Below are 18,665 nucleotides of genomic sequence, written 5' to 3'. Positions count from 1 at the left end.
AATTTGTATTCTGGAATGCTGATTGGTTTCAAAGTCCCCCCTGGCCCCACAGTGCTAGTGGTTTCTACACTGTTCCACAGCATGAAGTATCTTGAGGGCCGCTCAGAGGAAGGAGAGGGGGGAGAAGCCCAGGCCCGCCTCCACCTCTTTAGGACATCTTACTCTAATTTCAGCCACAGCAGTTCTACTACACATGTTAGGGATCTCTGTAAAGATTTTTTTAAAAGCCGTTTAAAAACATAACATATGATGCTTCTGGAAGTTCTGGACCTCATCTTACATATTTCTTAACCCCACCACACTGTTAGCATAACCTGACCTATTAGCTGGTCATGCAAGGGGGAGCAGAAACCCTAGGCCCATGACTAAGGTCAGAGGTTTCCTTCACTGAGCAGGCCCCAGGACACTGTCCCAGCATTTTCATGGACACATGCCTGTTTCTCACAAAAACCAATCCAATTATTATTCACAATACCTGAAGCGTTCTCTCTAGTACCACATCTCACTGAAACCTGTCCCAAGAGGGAAGTGATTTCTTCTCCAAATATCCTACAGCAATTTTCAATCAGAAATTGTATAAGCAGAGAAACCTGCATGAAAAAGGACAAAAAGAAAGTGCTACTTTTCATGTAGTCTCTAAAGCACATTTCATATATAAATCCTGATCTTACTAAAAGTGAAAAAGAATCTTAAGAAAAATTCATGTATGCTTTAAAAATACACAAAATAGTTCGTCCTAAAAAACTATGATACTTGCAAGAGTAGTTTGGGTGTAGAAATTAATTTTATTTGGTGGGCTAAAGTTCCTTGTGGCCTTAGCTCAATGTTAACATTTTTATACTAATGCTACATCTTTAAAATTAGGGTAACTTGGGGCCCCTGGGTGGTGCAGTTGGTTAATAAGCATCTGACTCTTGCTTTTGGCACTGGTCATGATCTCAGGGCTATGAGGCTGAGCCCCACACTGTGCTCTTCACTCAGCATGAAGTCTGCTTAAGATTCTCTCTCTCCCTCTGTCCCTCTCCCTGTTCTCTTTTAAATACATAAAATTTAAAAAAATAAAATAAAATTAGGCTAACTTAAAGTATTCTCTCTAGGGCATTTGGGGTAAAGAAATAAACTTGCTTATTAAAATTCATGAGGTATCATTAGATAAAGACTTATGAAATATATTTCATATGTAAAAGGCAGTTGTCGTAAGTGTGGGAAGTGGGCATCCTCTGTGGGTTCCCCTGTGAAGTAGGGAACACAGCTAGAGAGAAAACTTGCATTTTGCCTCACTAGTCTTTACCTATGCAATTCTTTCCCTCCTGGAGGAGGTGGGGTTGGAGATAAGATTTTGCTAGGGAGCTCCGTGCCTCCACTGAGATGTATTGGGATGTATCCTTGGTTTCCTTGCCCCAGCAGCTGAGGAGAAGGAACAGGCAGAGTGTTGGGAGCTGTGGGAACTAATATCCCTAAGCCCCATATTAGCTAGCAGGCTCTAGAAGGGTGTGATTTCAAGTAACCGCTGCCTGAACTAGGTATCAACACCACCTCCATTTTTTAGATGAGGAAACTGGATCAACAGAACTAATTTTATCCAAGATTGTACATCTGGCAAGTGGTGGAGCTGAAGAATGATCCTTGGCTTGTCTAAGTCCAAAGTCCTTCTTTTTTATTAAATCATATCATTTTCTTTCGTGTAACTCTAAGGTTTAAGTCAGCCATAGTGTTTTGCCTCCTTGAAGGGAGAATAGAAGTAACCCAACTGCTATCACCGTTTTGCTCAAGAAAGTACCTTTCTATAATCTACCAGGATAGGATAAACTCAATACACTCAAATTTCTAAGGAGGTGTATTTAAGTTATTCAAGAAAACATCTTTCAGAATTAATACCCTGAATTTAAGGTTCAAAATGGGGACTCAGTCCCCCAGGGCATAAAAATGAAAAACTTCATTACCTTTTTTGTAAATTCATTTTCTAGTTCTGGGCTGGAGGAAGTAGGGGGCCAAAGAATGCTTGGAGCAATGCACACGGCCAAATTAAATGCAGTCATCTGATTGGATGAGGAATGCTGCTCAATGTTGTATAATATCCCAAAAAGATACCTTAGGAGAACAACGTTGGCTCTCGGAAGTTGGTCTAATAGCCTAAAGACAGAAAAATGCACTCTTTAAGAAAGACATTTCATAAAAAACTTGTGTAGATAAGCAACCCTTGCTTTTCATGGGAAACCATGCAAAGAAAGAACACAGCTCAGATTTGCAAGAATTTCAGTTACTATGGTACCTGCAACTTAGGGACTGCCTTACAGAAAGAATGAAAACATGGACTGGGGATTTACTTATTTATTTTTGTACAATGTCTTCACAACCCAATGAAGATGAAAAATAATGCAGAAAAATGGCTTGTAAAAAACTGTTGCCTGCCTGAAATTAATGCAATGTGTTTTAACTTAGGCAAATCCTGCAACATTTCAGAATATTCTCAACCAAGCCTCCCCTAAAAAGCTTTTTGATGAAATTAAACAATAATTAAATTTTAGTGGTTCTTTATTTCTCAGTAGCAATACAGGAATTCTATCTCTTGTTGAGAACCCAAACCTCAACTTTTAAGACTTTTAGGTCCATTCTGAGAGCTTATGTTCTGCTCTATCAGCTTCCAAGGTCAATTTTGTCCCAAACTTCTTTTTCTTGCTGGTATCACTCTCATATATAAGTCAAGCTTACGACAGTACATTTCCTACTGTTCCTATTTTGTAATTGATAGGGGATTTTAAAATTATTATTCATTGAAAATTATATGAGCTACTATCTAGAAAAAAGACATATACGTTGATGTTCATGGTTGTTTCTTTTCAACAAAAGTCTGCAACCTGGGAGGGAAAATAAGGTAACGTGACTCTTGCTGCATAAACAGCACAGAGGACTTCTTCAGTGTGATGGACTGACACTGAGTAATTTCATAAGGACAAATTATAAGAGATATTGAAATAAACTAAGAGATTACTGAGTGTGTTCAATGGAAAGTAAGGTGCTGTCTAGCATATTCTTCTGGGTTATCTGATTCCCTAGGGGCCCTATATCTTTGAGCTATTCTACAACTCTGTAAATTGCAGACCTCTGATAGCACTACATTTAACACTTGTCCATAGACTTGAAAATTCTGTCTGGTGCAGAGACATATGATTTACTGCTCCCCTTCATGCTCCAGTAGAAAAAGCCAGTTTTGTGTCTATGTGTAAAATCATTTCAGCATTTCTGAAGCAACTATGGACGTTGTGGTAGTTTGAAATCTCCTTTGAACTGGTGGTAACATCCAACTGGTTCTCTCATTAATTAAAGATTTGAATAAAAATTTTTGTATTGTTCATTTGATATTTGAATGAGTCTTAATTTTACCTTTTTTTTTTTAAAAAATCATCCTTTAACAGTTTGTAGGATACACAGTTTTAGACAATGAGCAACAACGCAGAGAAGCTGGCTTCCACCTAATCATAATGGAAGCACAGAGAGTATGCGTGACTTGGCTTTGATTTCTGGCGTCTTCAACGGTTGTAATATGTTCTACTGACAAAAGGTGTCTACTGATAGTGTATAGAGAATAATTCATATTTGAAAGCTGCTCAAGAAAAAAACTGTACTAAACAAGCCTATGCAGATAAAGGATACTAGGATTCTTGGGTTTTTATAGAACTGGGAGTACTGCCTTTTGTTAATGGACACTTTTCTCCAATTCTCGTATAATGCAGGAAACAATGAATTTGGGTGGTGAGTTCTGCCAGCAATCTCCATTTGCACGAGAACAGACAATGCATTCTTCGTGATAGGACAGGCTTTTTCCTTGACACTTTTCAAGAGTTAAACTGTCTCTGTGCAGTACCCTCCTCCATATCTCTTTCGTAGCACTGATCTGCTCCATCTATAATCCTTGGTTTATCTATCTACTCTACTAAGACAGTTGCTGGAGGGGAGGGAATTTTCTCTGTTTGAATTCAGTTGCTGAATGAGACAGACAAAGAGCTGTATGGTTAGTTAAGTATTTACCAAAATTAAGATCATAAATTGTAGATTGAGTCTAGTTTTTAGTTTAATGAGTTTCAGCTCCTATCAGATTCAGATATACAGGAGGTGTACAATGCTCAAGTATTCTATGTTAATAAGATTAGGGAAAAACAATAATAACAATGATAGTAGCTAGCATAAATCTATTTTTAAACTGGTCTTCATGGATATGGCTTTGAGAGTCATAATTACTTGAGTCGACAAGCTTATAAAAGTTTTTTTTAAAGTATTTTTGAGACATGACTAAATTAAAATAATTACCTTTGAATTGTATTTATTTTCTCTTCATCATTTCCTTGATCCATGACACAGACCCAATGATCATAGAGATCTGATGAAAAAATACTTCCTGGAATATTTCGTAGAAAATCCTTTTACAGAAGGAAAATAAATATTTTAAGTCATTATTCTCATGCTATACATGTACTGGGGAAATAAAAAAGCAAACATTTCATTGAAAAGTTAAGTCCTTCTTTTTTTGGAATACGTGGAGCTCTGTGTCAACTCTCCGCTGTTGTACGCACATAGAAAATCAGGTTTTGATTTTTTTCTAACAAAAAACAGAGGGAAATTGGAGTCTGGGGTATAGTGGGAAAGATAAGCTCAAACTCTTTGGGCTGGAATTTCGTTTGTGTATGTTTTAACCTACTAGTACAACATGACAGGGTCTGGCAAACTAACCCAAGTCCTTTTTTTCTGCTCTCAAATCACCCGTTCAAAGAAACACACTAAGACATTTGTGAGGTTTCTAATGTGATAGTCAGTCATCTGGTCATTCTACACATAATTGCTCTAATATGCCAGGGACAGTTGAGGGGCTGGGGACAGAGAAGTGAGTAAAACAAAGTCCCTGTCATTTTGGAACTTTATATTCCAGTGGCATTGGTGAAAATTCCATCCAGAGGTACTCAGAGTTTCTCCTGGCATTCCCCTCATATAATGGGGATTGGGGAGGAAGCATTCAAGGCTATGTATGTCTGGGCTCTGGGGGTCTGGGACAGCACCCATATGCCTGACACACACTCAGCAGTGTGCCCGGTATATTATCCTCTGAGACCCTAGTCTGCTGATACTGCTGGTGGGGCTGGGTGTGAGGAAACCAGACCATATCACAAATAGGATATGATCAAGGGTATTTGATTTTTGTTTATAAAAAGCATAAAAACAAATTAAATTTGGTCCTGGTCCTATATTCATTTGTGATCTAGGCCAACTCTCTCTGTTGCTTTTGGCTTGGTGGTAACAAGGCCAGGCTTACAAAGGCTGATCTCTACCTCAGTGACGATTACGCAGGAAAAAACTCAATTTCAGGTCTAAACACTGTACCATGGTCTTGCAAGTTCTTGCTTATAACATGGAGACAGGTGAAAGTCTGCAGTTGCGCGGTTTTAACTCTTGCTGGAGAACCCAGTCAACAACAACTTTACTTATGTGCTTACAGACGGCAACACACAACCTGTTAGTCTCATGTCCTGTCTCTATCACTACTCGGGAAGCTGCGGCATCTGACTGTTATGCTCTGCTCATTAGCTGTGCATCTTCTCCAGTATGAGCTCCCCCAGGGCAGGGACAGAACCTACCTTCTTCTCTGTACACCTCAATGCCACACACAGTTCCAGACAAAGTAGACAGAGGTCATTACTGAACTGGTGCTATTTTTTCCATGGCCACACACTGATGAGGAACAAGGTAAGGCCAACTAACTGTAACTGAGATTTTTAAGATAACTTAAAATACCTCTTTGTAGTCATGTCACATGTTCCCATAAAATTTTTTTAGAGCAGTTAACAAGTAGGAAGAGATTGCTTCAAAGCCTCTCTCTGTTCTATTATTTCTTCTGTAGAAATGTACCTGGATACTTGTAATTGAGATGTGTCATCACAAAAGTCATCTACTTTTGGGTAAAGCTATTAAATTTTCATAATTCCGAACTAATTTTAGTTGCTGCACCTACTTTAAAAGTCAGATTTAGAAGAGGCAAAATTTGTTATTTCAAAGTAGGGCAATGACAATAGTTCTCTTTTTAAATCTCAGTGGAAAACATACTTATGATCTGTCTTGAAGAAAAACATCATTAAATCTTAAACCTACACTTGAAAGATAATAACTCGTAACATCTCAATGAACTCTCCACAGCTGGAATAACAAGTTACGAAATACAACCACCATCACAGTTGAGAAAGGATGTGAGCTCTGGTTCTGAATTACAATCACCAGCTCACAGCACTCAACTGAAAGCCTCCTCCCCTCCAAGAGCAGAGCCCAGGTCATCAGCAGAACTCCCAAACTAATTTGAGATGAGATTCCTGTAGGATCAAAAATGAACTTTTCCTTAAAGGTCTAATAGATCAAAGTTACAGTGTCTCAAGCAATTTTCTTCCCATAACAGTTTGAAGAGTTAGGCTTGTATTTAAGCAAAACCAGCATAAGTAAAAAAATTAAAGGAAAACTTAAGTACCACTTCCAGATAGTCTTAAACACAAGAAACAAAACAAACCAAAAGCTCAAAAACTTTTGGCAAAAAGTATCTTCTTTCCTGCAACCACTGGGAAGAAATGAGAGTAACACACAGTTACATGATTACAAAACTTCAATTATTTGAAACCCATTTAACCAGATCTTTCAATCATTTGTCTTTTGATATTTTTGGACCAGTGATATTTCTGCAATTTGAAATCTAATTTGACTCCTTTAGAACCGTATTTCTTGATAATAGTCTCAAAAATTTAGTATAAAATTTTAAATGTGGTGCTATGAAGAATAGCATAGTAAGGAAAATTTTCTAAAACATAGGCTTTTAACTTTTTAAATTAAGAGATGGGAAAAAGCCTAATTACATAAAGAAAAAAAGGGAAAATTCATTATGCATATATATACTAGACATACATTTGGCTAAGCACACTGTACATATCTTTCTTGTATTTCAGGACAGAAAAGTAGTCACAAATCCTTTGCAAAACAGATAAAAGGAGCCTAGCTCCAGCTCTCTGATTGTTTTTGACTGATACATTATTGCAAAAGTCTACAGCAGGGGTTAAGAGCAGAAGTGGCTCATTTGCCAGGAAATATCCGATTATCCATGAAGTCATGAAGGAAGATTCTGTAAGCGGCTGAGCAGGAGGAGGGACACGCAAGGGTCATCTCCACCATGTTTTCCTCCACCCCTTGCCCTGGTGCTTTCCAGCTGGGCAGGGAGATGGGAGCCCGAGACCGGTCTGCAGAAGCTATAGCTGGGGTGGTACGGACTCTAGGTTTTTAAAACATGTGAGGCATCTGCAAGAATGTGGGGAGGAAAACATTTTAGAAGAGTTCTAACTCAACTATGGGTGTGAGTTAAGTAACCAAGGGGCAAAGGGTAAATAAAAACCATAAAAAGTGCCAAATGCGGTAAGGGTTTTATAAAAGACCCAGATGCTGGAGTCATTCCTACTCTGCTTTTACTTTAGAAAGGCACTAGGGGACAGGGGAAGGCATGATGATTGTATAAGTGAATGGAATTTTCAGTGATCTCTGTGAGCAATTTTTTGTTTTAGTTGTTAGGCAAATGTTTATTATGGTAAACTCTGTTTCAAAGTTTAATACAAGTTTATTTTTGAAAATTTGCCTTTATTAGGAAGGTAATGAGACTGTGAATAAGTCATCATAATCAGGATGTTTATTTTGGTAAACATGCGGTGCGTGCTTTGACTATTTATAATTTAATTTAATTTTTTTTTTTTTTTTGGTATGAGGTGGCAGAATGAAGATGAGAGTGATGTGGGATGAAAAAATTCAAAAAGCATTTCTGACATGCCATATTGTTGGCAAGGGCTTTTAAAAGCCTATGTTGATTTTGTGAAGTGATTTTTGATTTTTGTTTTTTTAACACTTTTTAGATTCTAAATCCATTATGATTCTTTGCAGCTGGTAAAAATGTTGGAATGAAACCAGTTGTCTCGTCCCAGAGCTACACTGTGGGGTAGATGAAGGGAGAACCTTTCCTACCTTCAAGACAGATGCTATCACAAAAACAGATTCACAGTCTAGGTGTACTTCAACTCCAGAATTCAGTTTTTCTTTTAGCTCTCTGCAGGATTTCACATTGGCCGATTGTCTGAAGATCCCTTTTGTGAGGGGTCCTTTTTGATTAAGAAAGAAAAGCATATCCTATAAGGAAGCAAAGGAAAAAACCAAAATGGCACTTCACAGATACAAGCAGGGGAAGACACACTTGCCCTCTCTGGCCACCAGAGGCTAGGGTATCCCAGGGGAAAAGCACTGGAGAAGGGGCTGTTACTTGGACTGAAGTCAGTTTGTGTTTTGGTATCTCTAAATCTCTTTCCCCTACTTATTCTTGCTATATTCAACATCTAAAACATTTTACTTTAATGAGATTATCTTTTGTGTTTAAAATCATATTTTTTGTTTCAACGTCCCTATAAACTTGCCTCCCTCCTTCCCTTACTCCTCTTTTCCTATTATTCTCTAATGTGGACTCTTTCCTCCAAATATGGAAGTATTCTTGCCAGACTCATTCTCCACTTGCTTGTCTTTCTTTTTATGTGACTCCATAACACATTCTACTTCCTGCATTTACTTCGTTCTTTATAAATCAGGCTAAAAAGAAATCACCTCTTCCAGGAAGTTTTCTCCGCTGCATTGTGATCAGTCTTTCATTTAGTTTTCTTTCTAGCAAAGAAATGTCCTCTGCTTGTGGTGTAGGAAGGAGAATGGGTGTTGGGGACAAGCAACCCATGTGATCTGAAACCTAGTTATGGCATATATTTACTCTGTGACCTCTGGTAAACTTGAGACTTTTAAAGTTTGTGAAGTAGGGATGATGGTAGTGATAAGTGCTCAATGTGCTGTGGAGGGTGAGCACGACGATGGTGAGGCCAGTGGGCAGCCCATGTCAGAGCACGATGTAGGTCAAGTCCCGCATGTCCTGTACATCCAGCACAGTCTTGTGGGATGCGGGGCACTCAATGAATGCCGCTGAATAGTGATCCTTCCATGTATCAAGGACACAGTACAGACTCAGTGGTTTCATCTGGCCCACTCTATTTATAAAGGGAACTGAATGCCAGAGGATGTACATGTGTAGACACCTGAAATATATCTAAGACATGTCAGATTTTTAAAAAGTATAAGAATGAGTGGTTTCTGTTGCTAGAATGATTAAAGGAGGCTTACAGAACAACACAGAGTTCTGGAAAGGCCATGAGAGAAATGTGGGAGATAACGGGACTCCAGAGTGGACTCTGCCTACAGAGCCAAACTCTGATTTATCCGAGCAGGTTTACATGGCTCCTTCCTGAAACCAGCAGCCTCCATGATCTCTCCCCTGTATGTCTCCCTTAGGACTCTGCAATAGCTTAATCAGATTTTTTTTTCCTTTGAAGTAACAATAAAATTCTCAGCCAAAGCCAAAGCTGTGTCTATAGTTTTTCCATTAAGACGAGATTTCCCTCCCAGGATTCTCTGGTCCCATTAGTGTCACAGGCCCTAACGAGACTCACCAGGACAGGTTTGGGCAGATTGTCATTTTCACAAATACTTGGCAGAGAGACCCCAAAGAGCTGCCCCGGCACAGGCGATGTTGGCGACACCGGTAAGTTATCCAGGTGAGTGCTGGACCCACGCCAGAAGGCCCAGTTTATGATAGACCTTCTCCTTTTAAATGTCTTCTGACCTGAGTCTAAGGAAGAAGTGAGATTATTAGGAAAACTATTTTAACTCACTTAGTCTTATTTTGACAGTTTCCAACTTACAGGATATTGTTCATTTCTATGGTTCAATGAGAAAAATGCTTATAGATATCCTTTGTTACTGACAATTTAATCTAAGAAATTGCATGGTAATATTTTATAAATTAAGGAAAAATCAAATATTTGGATTATTCTCTATCCCATTTTTGGAACATCACTGGTCTGTTTACTTGAGTTTTGTCACTGAATTTTCAAAGGCAAAGAAAAGCCTCTCTTTACTGTAACAACTTAAGGCAAAAGGTGTTTCATACTAACACACATATCTTATTTTAAAATGAGACGAGGCATACAAAGAAGTTGAAGATTAAATCAGACCACAATTAAATGGTGAGAAAAAGAAGGAAAGAGGGAGGAAAAAGAGGAGGGAGAAAGAGAAGGGGAAAAAGAAGAGGAAAAGGAAGAGGAACGAAAAGCACCAAGAGCTATCTTTTATTAGGATGTTCTCTAGAAATAAATAATGCTTTATTATGTTATGTCCCTCTCTATTGCTGAAAACAAAGACAGGAAGCTAATGTTCTACATTTCCACCCCTCATCCTTCTTTCCACTGCAAAGACTTTTTTAAAGGTATCTTTTTGGTTCTGGACTTTAAAAAGCATGTTTAAGGTAGCATGGATGTGTGCAAACATGAGTGAGACTTGTTCTTGCCATGATGAAACTTATAATCTAACGGGGGAAATAGGTCTGGTGACGGTGGGGAGAGAAGCAAGGGAAGGGCAAAGTACCCAAGACATTCAGAAGAATGGTAAAGCACATCTACCTATTAAGAGGGAGGGAACGATCCTGGAGGAACATGCATTTGATCTGGATTCTGAATGAATAAAATTTCAACAGAGCACCTGACATGGTGTCTTGCACCTTGTAAATACTCAGTAAATCATTCTCAAGCAGTAATTGAATTGAGGAGAGATTTAGATGGAAAGGGACAGCATGAACAAAATAGGCAGAAGAAAGGTCGACAGTGAATCATGATTTTGTGAGGTCATAGTGCTAAACAGTTTTGACGTCATCTGTATCTAATTTTAACTTGAAAGTTGATGGATTTGCACAGGATTTGATACATAAAAAGACAGCTCTCTAAAGTTCTTTTGAGCCCGTTCACTGCCACCCTCCAACCCCCAGCACATACACACAGATAAGAAATTAAACTCTAAATGAAATTTAAGAATACAATAGCCTACTTAAAGGCACCAAAAAGTGGCTGGAAGAAGGTGGTTACTGGTGGTAAAAGTCTGATACTTGCAACAGGGAATGGCACAGCACAGGGGAAGTTTCCCCTTCTTACACCTTTTAGTCTGAGGACAGGCTCCAGGGTGGTAGGGTCACTACAGCCTCGGCAAGTTTGCACTCTCGCTGGCTTGAAAAATCTGCAGAATGGAGATGGAGGTAACCACAGGAGCCGGAAAGTGTGTGTGTGTGCATGTGTGTGCATGCGTGCACATGCACATGTGTGTGTGTAATCCCAGAAAGGAGGAAAAAACGCATATGGGAGCCCCAGATATTGTGTATAAATTTTGCCCGAATCTCTGGCTGGGCCACCAAGCACATGTGTGAGGCAGATTCAAAACGCCCCGTGATTAAAACTAATGGAACTGAGATCGGAGGTGGTATGACATTCAGGTGGTGCCCACACAGGAGCAGATGCTATTTTCTCCATTGACAATGTGTGGGACTTAGTCATCCAACTCTGCCGTGTGGCACTGATGGCTCACCAAGCTACCACAGGTGATGTTCAGCTGGTCAACAGTCCCTAACAACGGGACACTGAAGGAGATGATCTTTTCAGGGTGGAAATGGTCATCAGTGTCAAACGCTAATTTCAAATAAGAATTTTATTTTATTTATTTATTTTTTTTAAAGATTTTATTTATTTATTTGTCAGAGAGAGAGAGAGGGAGAGAGAGCGAGCACAGGCAGACAGAATGGCAGGCAGAGGCAGAGGGAGAAGCAGGCTCCCCGCTGAGCAAGGAGCCCGATGTGGGACTCGATCCCAGGACGCTGGGATCATGACCTGAGCCGAAGGCAGCTGCTTAACCAACTGAGCCACCCAGGCGTCCCTCAAATAAGAATTTTATAGAGGTGTTTTACACTGTTTGGTTCCAATGTCCCTTAGCATTTTATTTCCTCAGCATAAACATCTTAAACCAAACACCACAAACACCAAGTTGTGGGGAGACAATCAAATAAATAACATCGTGTCTTCCACCTCCGGCTTCCTTTGAATACAGTGAGTGCCTCGCCAGTGTACGTACATCCAGGTATAAAGCTCTGGGATCAGGAGCTCAGTTAGACTCCTGGTTCAGACACTTATGTGGGCAAGTTACTTCACCTGTTCTGCCAGCTTTAAAGTAAGAGTATGACCTATACCTCAAAGCCTTATTAAGAGGATTAAGAAGGATAATGTACATTAAAGTATTGCTTTGCAAGGTTGTGGGTCCCAGCAGTCTTTGCTAAAGCTGCAAAGACACCCATCTCCTCCCCACAAAGAGGACCCGCTCCTCAAATCCATTCTCCATTTAGTGAAACATCCTTTGAAAAGTGTGCAGACAGAAAGGAATACCAGACTGCTTAATGATAGCACTTCCCGCACTGACATTCCCAATCTTTGCCATTTTAAAAAACAGAGAAGGAAACGAAACCCATTCTTAAACCCAGGAGGGAGGTTCCTGTGTTTACCAATGTCAATCTGCAAATGTTCGTTGAATATGTGTGCTGAGCAGTTGTACTCAGTCTAGTTTCCTTGCATTTAACCTGGTTTCACTGTTTCTAAAACTATCAGGTTTATTTGACTTTTTAGCTTTCACACACTTCTTAGGAAAAACGCCTCATCATAAAGTTATATACCCAGCTATCCTATGAGTGTTGACAGAGGAGCAAGTAGAAATCGAGGCCTGCACTTCATCATAAACACTTTCAGCTGCAGCCATGCCTTTTTTTATGCACAACACTCACGTTTAGAGTTCATGTTCACTCTGGGACTGAGAGAAAAAAAATTTCATTAAAGTTATTTTCTTGCAGAGCTTTCAATGTATAGCTCTTACTTTCTAAATGTCAAAGGCTGATGAAAGAACATGCTATTACTATAAAAAAATAAGGGAGATGTAATTGTAGAGAAAATTAAATTTATATAAATCTAGCTTTACTAAATAATCCTGGCAAGATTCCAGTTAGTGTTTCTTCATGCTTAAATTAGGGATTTGAATGTTAAAAAGTTACAATTCTTAAAAGTTTGTGTTTATAAATTATTTTAGAAAAATAGTTAAAAAACCTTAATTAGAAATTCTAGCATGATGGAACTTGGCATCAGGGAAATACAAATCAAAACCACAATGAGATACCACCTCACATCAGTCAGAATGGCTAAAATCAACAAGACAGGAAACAACTAACATTGGTGAGGATGCGGAGAAAGGGGAACCCTCCTACACTGTTGGTGGGAATGCAAGCTGGTGCAGCCGCTCTGGAAAACAGTATGGAGGTTCCTCAAAAAGTTAAAAAAATAGAGCTATCCTACAATTCAAATGTAGTGATCCAAAGGGGCACCTGCACCTCAAACTATGGAAAGAGCCCAGATGTCCACTGACAGATGAATGGATAAAGAAGATGTGGTATAGGGGCGCCTGGGTGGCTCAGTGGGTTAAGCCTCTGCCTTCGGCTCAGGTCTTGATCCTGGGGTCCTGGGATCGAGCCCCGCATGGGGCTCTCTGCTCAGCAGGGAGCCTGTTTCCCTTCCTCTCTCTCTGCCTGCCTCTCTGCCTAATTGTGATCTCTCTCTCTGTCAAATAAATAAATAAATAAAAATCTTTATTTAAAAAAAAAAAAAAAGAAGATGTGGTATATATATACCATGGACTATACTCAGCCATAAGCCATATACTTACCACTTATATATTTTTTAAAATATTTATTTATTTATTTGACAGAAAGAGAGATCACAAGTAGGCAGAGAGAGAGAGGGGGAAGCAGGCTCCCCGCTGAGCAGAGAGCTCAATGTGGGGCTCAATCCGAGAACCTAAGATCATGACCTGAGCTGAAGGCAGAGGCTTAACCCACTGAGACACCCAGGCGCCCCTTTTACCACTTATATTAATGTGGATGGAACTGGAAGGTATTATGTAGAGTGAAATAAGTCAATTAGAGAAACAATTATCATATGGTTTCACTCATATGTGGGATATAAGAAACAACACAGAGGACCACAGGGGAAGGGAAGGAAAACTGAATGGGAAGAAATCAGAGAGGGAGACAAACCATGAGAGACTCTTAACCACAGGAAACAAACTGAGGGTCACTGGAGGAGAGATGGGTGGGGGATGGGATAACTGGGTGATGGGCATAAAGGAGGGCACGTGATGTGATGAGCACTAGGTGTTATATGCAACTGAACTCTACATCTGAGACTAATAATGTACTATATGTTGGCTAATTGAATTTAAATTAAAAAAAAAAAAGTCCTAGCAGGACAGAAATGTAGGAAGATCCTGAACCTTCTTCCATGGACACACCTAGTCTACAGCTATATATGGAACCACTTCTAAAAAACCCTAAAAACTGGTGGAGCAACACCTTCACACTGGGCAAGCGAGAGGGAAACAACACCAAAGTGGGTAGGAAGGACTGAGACACAATCTCACCATAAAATCCCCCCTGACATGTGATCTACAATTAGGAAGAAATTCAAAACCTGGAGTTTCTCCCTGAGGAGCGATGAGTTTGTAGCCCACATTAAACACCCCAACTTGTAAGACTGGCTGGCACCTGAGAGATGAGTCCCTAAACATACGGTTTTGATGACCACCGGGGTCATCAGCCATGAGACCCAGAGGGTTGTGCCAAACTGAGGAATGGTTCTTGAAAGGCCCATATGCAGACTCTCTGATCCCACAGCCCAGTATAGAAGCAGCTCTTTGAAAAGCACCCAGACTTTATGTGAAAGAGATTCATTTCCTAATTTTAAAGCATTGGTCTGAGGGGTAGAGACCCACTGGGATACTCTCTGGGAGTGGAAGCTTCCTGGTCTCTGTCTGCCTTGCTAAAGCTAACAGGTATGTATATTATATACATATATTTTATAATTTTATACACACACACACACACACACACACACATACACACTCCCAGCCAGCAGGTGCCATCTTTATGCTCCAGCTGGTGGGTACCATCTTCTACACTCTCCCTATGCCTAACTAAAGCTGGCAGGTACCATATTTTTTCTTTTTAAATTTTTCTTTTTATTTCCCTTTACCTTTCTCTTTTTTCTTTCTTATTTTTCCTTTTCTTCCATCTTTTTGGGCAAGTGCCATTTGTGCATTCCCCCTCTGCCTTGCTCCAACCAGCGGGTACTATCTGCTCTCCTTCTGCTTGCTCAAGGTTTGGTATCTCCCAGAGATACCCACTTCTGGTGAACAGTCTTTGTGGCTGTCATGCTGGGGATGCCCAGTGATTGCGTGGTCCTAGAGGCCAAGGGGGACCTGCAATTCTGGGTGCCGTGAAATTATAATAGGCAGAGACAGTTCTTGGCAAACTACCACACCCTGGGCACTGCAGGCAGCAAATTGAAACGCACCCCCATGATTTCTGTGAAAGAGACCTACTTGCCAGTCCTAGAAATTCAGCTTTAGGGGCTGGCTTCAGATTTGGCATACATCTAGAGGCTATGAAGTTATTCTCAAGGAACATAGGATAGGAGACACCATCTCGGCACTTCCCCTCTGCTTCCCTGCAGGTCACCACTATCTCCCTGAAAGAAGCTCATACATGCATCTGGAGCCCTGACTTTTGCTACTGCTGCCCAGGGGACACCTTCAGATGGCCTAGCTCTAGGGACCAGCAGGGCGTATGCCTGTGGTCCCAGAGCACTGTATATATTTGCATTCTTTAAAAGCTGCTGCCTGGGGATCTGGTTTCCAATAAGCTTAAATCTGGGTGCTGAATGAGATCCTTCTTTTGGGAACACTCACTGGTCTTGGCACACCCTCGATTACTGGGAGACATTAACAATAACAATGAAATAAGCTTCTTGGACAATCACAAAGGTTTGAGAGACAATCAACAACCAGGGCAGGGGTGAATGTTAATTCATCTCCTACACAAGGCCAGCCCCTCAAAACTGGGACAGGTAACTATTTCATTTAATGTATAGAAACTTGTACAGAGAATTAAGCAAAATAAAGAAACACAGAATATATTAAAAACAAAAGAAAAGATAAAACCTCAAAAAAAAAAAAACCTTAATGAAGTGGAGATAAGTAATGATAAAATGTTTGGGGTGCCTGGGTAGCTCAGTGGGTTAAGCCTCTGCCTTTGGCTCAGGTCATGATCTCGGGGTCCTGGGATCGAGCCCCACATCAGGCACTCTGCTTGGCAGGGAGCCTGCTTCCTCCTCTCTCTCTCTGCCTGCCTCTCTGCCTACTTGTAATCTCTGTCAAATAAATAAATAAAATCTTATATAAAAAAAGTAATGAGAAAGAGTTCAAAGTAATGGTCATTAAGATGCTCACTGAACTCACGAAAACAATAGATAAATACAGAACTTCAAAAAAGAGACAGAAAATACAGGAAAGTTCTAAGCAGAAATCGCAGAGCTGGAGAGTATAGAAAGTCAACCAAAAAAACCACACACACACACACACACACACACACACACACACACACACACACACACAAATAAAAAAACACCACACACAGTAGAAGAGTTAAAAAGCAGAATAGAGGAAGTAGAAGAAAGGATCAGTGAACCTGAAAACCAGGTGGAGGAACTTACCTGATCTGAGCAGCAAAAAGAAACAGGAACAAAAAAAGAGTAAAGACAGTTAAAGGGGGTTATGGGACAATATCAAGATGACCAAAATTTGCATTTTAGGATTCCCAAAAGGAGAAGAAAGAGAGAAAAAGGCAGAAAACTTTTGTGAAGAAATAATGGCTAAAAACTTCCCTAAGCTGTGGAAAGAAAGAGATATCCAGATCCAGGAATCCCAGAGAGTTCCAAATAAGATGAATCCAAACAATCCCATACAAAGACATATTATAATTAAAATGCAAAATGCTGTAAGTTAAAGACAAGGCGGGGACGGGGGAATCTTAAAAGCATCAAGAGAAAAACCACTTGCTACATAAAGGGAACTCCCTTAAAACTATTCGATTTTGGGACACCTGGGTGGCTCAGTTGGTTAAGCAGCTGCCTTCGGCTCAGGTCATGATCCCAGCATCCTGGGATCGAGTCCCACATCGGGCTCCTTGCTCATCAGGGAGCCTGCTTCTCCCTCTGCCTCTGCCTGCCATTCTGTCTGCCTGTGCTTGCTCTCTCTCCCTCTCTCTCTCTCTGACAAATAAATAAATAAAAAATCTTTAAAAAAAAAAAAAACTATTCGATTTTTCAGCAGAGATTCTGTAGCCTAGAAGTAGCATGATATATTTGAAATGCTGAAAGAAAAAAAATTTCTAAGGAAGAAGAAGAATACATAGCACAGTTATCATTCAGAATTAAAGAAGAGATAAAGAGTTTTCCAGAAAAGCAAGAGCTAAAGGAGTTGATCACTACTAAGCCAGTCTTACAAGAAATGTTAAAGGGACTTCTTCAAGCTGAAAAGAAAGGGCACTACTTAGTGATAACTAATTAGTAACATAGAAAAATATAACTCTCAGTGGTAATGGCAAACAAATAATAAGATAGTGGATTAATCACTTATAAAGCTAATATGAAGGTTAAAAGACAAAAGTAGTAAGAATGACCAACTGCAATAATTAGTTAAGGGTTACACATGATAAAAAGATGTAAAATGTCACAACAAAAACATAAAACACAGCAGGGGTAGAGTAAAAATGTAGAGCTTCAGAAAGTATCCAAACTTATATCAACTTAAACTAGAATGTTATAAATTTGTTCTATGTAAGCCTCATGATAACCACCCAACAAAAATCCAGAGTAGGTACACAAAAGATAAATGAGAAAAGAATCGAAGCATGCCACTAAAGAAAATCATCAAACCACAAAGGAAGAGAGCCTGAAAAGAAGAAAGGAACAGAGGAACTAAAAAATAGCCAGAAAAAAATAACAAAATGGCAAGAAGCACATAGATCAATTATTACTTTAAATGCAAATGGACTAAAAATTCCAATTAGAGTAGAAAACACAGAGTGGCTGAATGGATTAAAAAAATTCACGAGTTGGGGTGCCTGGGTGGCTCAGTGGTTAAAGCCTCTGCCTTCGGCTCAGGTCATGATCTCAGGGTCCTGGGATTGAGTTCCGCATCGGGCTCTCTGCTCAGCAGGGAGCCTACCTCCTCCTCCTGTCTCTCTCTGCCTGCCTCTCTGCCTACTTGTGATCTGTCTGTCAAATAAATAAAAAAAAAAATCTTTAAAAAAAAAAGAAAAAATTCTTTAAAAAAAATTCACGAGTCATCCATTTGTGACAGCTAAGAGACTCACTTCAGACTTAAGGACAAACACAGATGAAAATGAAGGGATAGAAAAAGATATTCCATGCAAATGGAAACCAAAAGAGAGCTGAAGAAGTTATACTTATATCACGTTGGACAAAACAGATTATAAAACAAAGTCTGTAATAAGTTGCAAAGAAGGGTATCACGTAATGGTAAAGAGGTCAATCCACAAAAGGCTGTAACACTTGTAAATATTTATACACCCAAAACAGGAGCATATAAATATATAAAGAAAATATTAACAGACCTAAAGGAATGAAGTAGATGGCAATATACTAACAGTAGGGGACTTTGATATCCCACTTAAATCAATGGACAGATCATCCAGATCAAAAATCAATAAGGAAATACTGGCCTTAAATAACATGGTAGACTAGAGGGGCTTAACATATACAGAGCACTCCATCCAAACAGAACAGCATAAGCACATT

At 39.7% G+C, this 18,665-nt stretch overlaps 1 protein-coding gene across 1 annotated transcript in view; it reads right to left on the bottom strand.

Annotated features, from left to right (window-relative positions):
- The window catches only part of LOC111153758 (Rho GTPase activating protein 20), a 120,979-nt gene that overhangs the window by 4,800 nt on the left and 97,514 nt on the right, over window positions 1-18,665 (bottom strand). The window contains exons 10-14 of the mRNA XM_022512976.1: window positions 9,546-9,724; window positions 8,032-8,193; window positions 4,309-4,418; window positions 1,944-2,133; window positions 476-590 (exon numbers count right to left, since the gene is read on the bottom strand). Of these exons, the coding sequence (XP_022368684.1) occupies window positions 476-590; window positions 1,944-2,133; window positions 4,309-4,418; window positions 8,032-8,193; window positions 9,546-9,724 (756 nt within the window). The remainder of the gene's footprint in view (window positions 1-475; window positions 591-1,943; window positions 2,134-4,308; window positions 4,419-8,031; window positions 8,194-9,545; window positions 9,725-18,665) is intronic.

This window comes from Enhydra lutris, unplaced genomic scaffold, assembly GCF_002288905.1.
Source record: "Enhydra lutris kenyoni isolate GAN:26980312 unplaced genomic scaffold, ASM228890v2 scaffoldscaffold34, whole genome shotgun sequence".
In the NCBI taxonomy this organism is placed as follows: Eukaryota; Metazoa; Chordata; class Mammalia; order Carnivora; family Mustelidae; genus Enhydra; species Enhydra lutris.
Note: the sequence above shows the minus strand (reverse complement) of the source record. Positions and strands in the feature narration are given on the sequence as shown.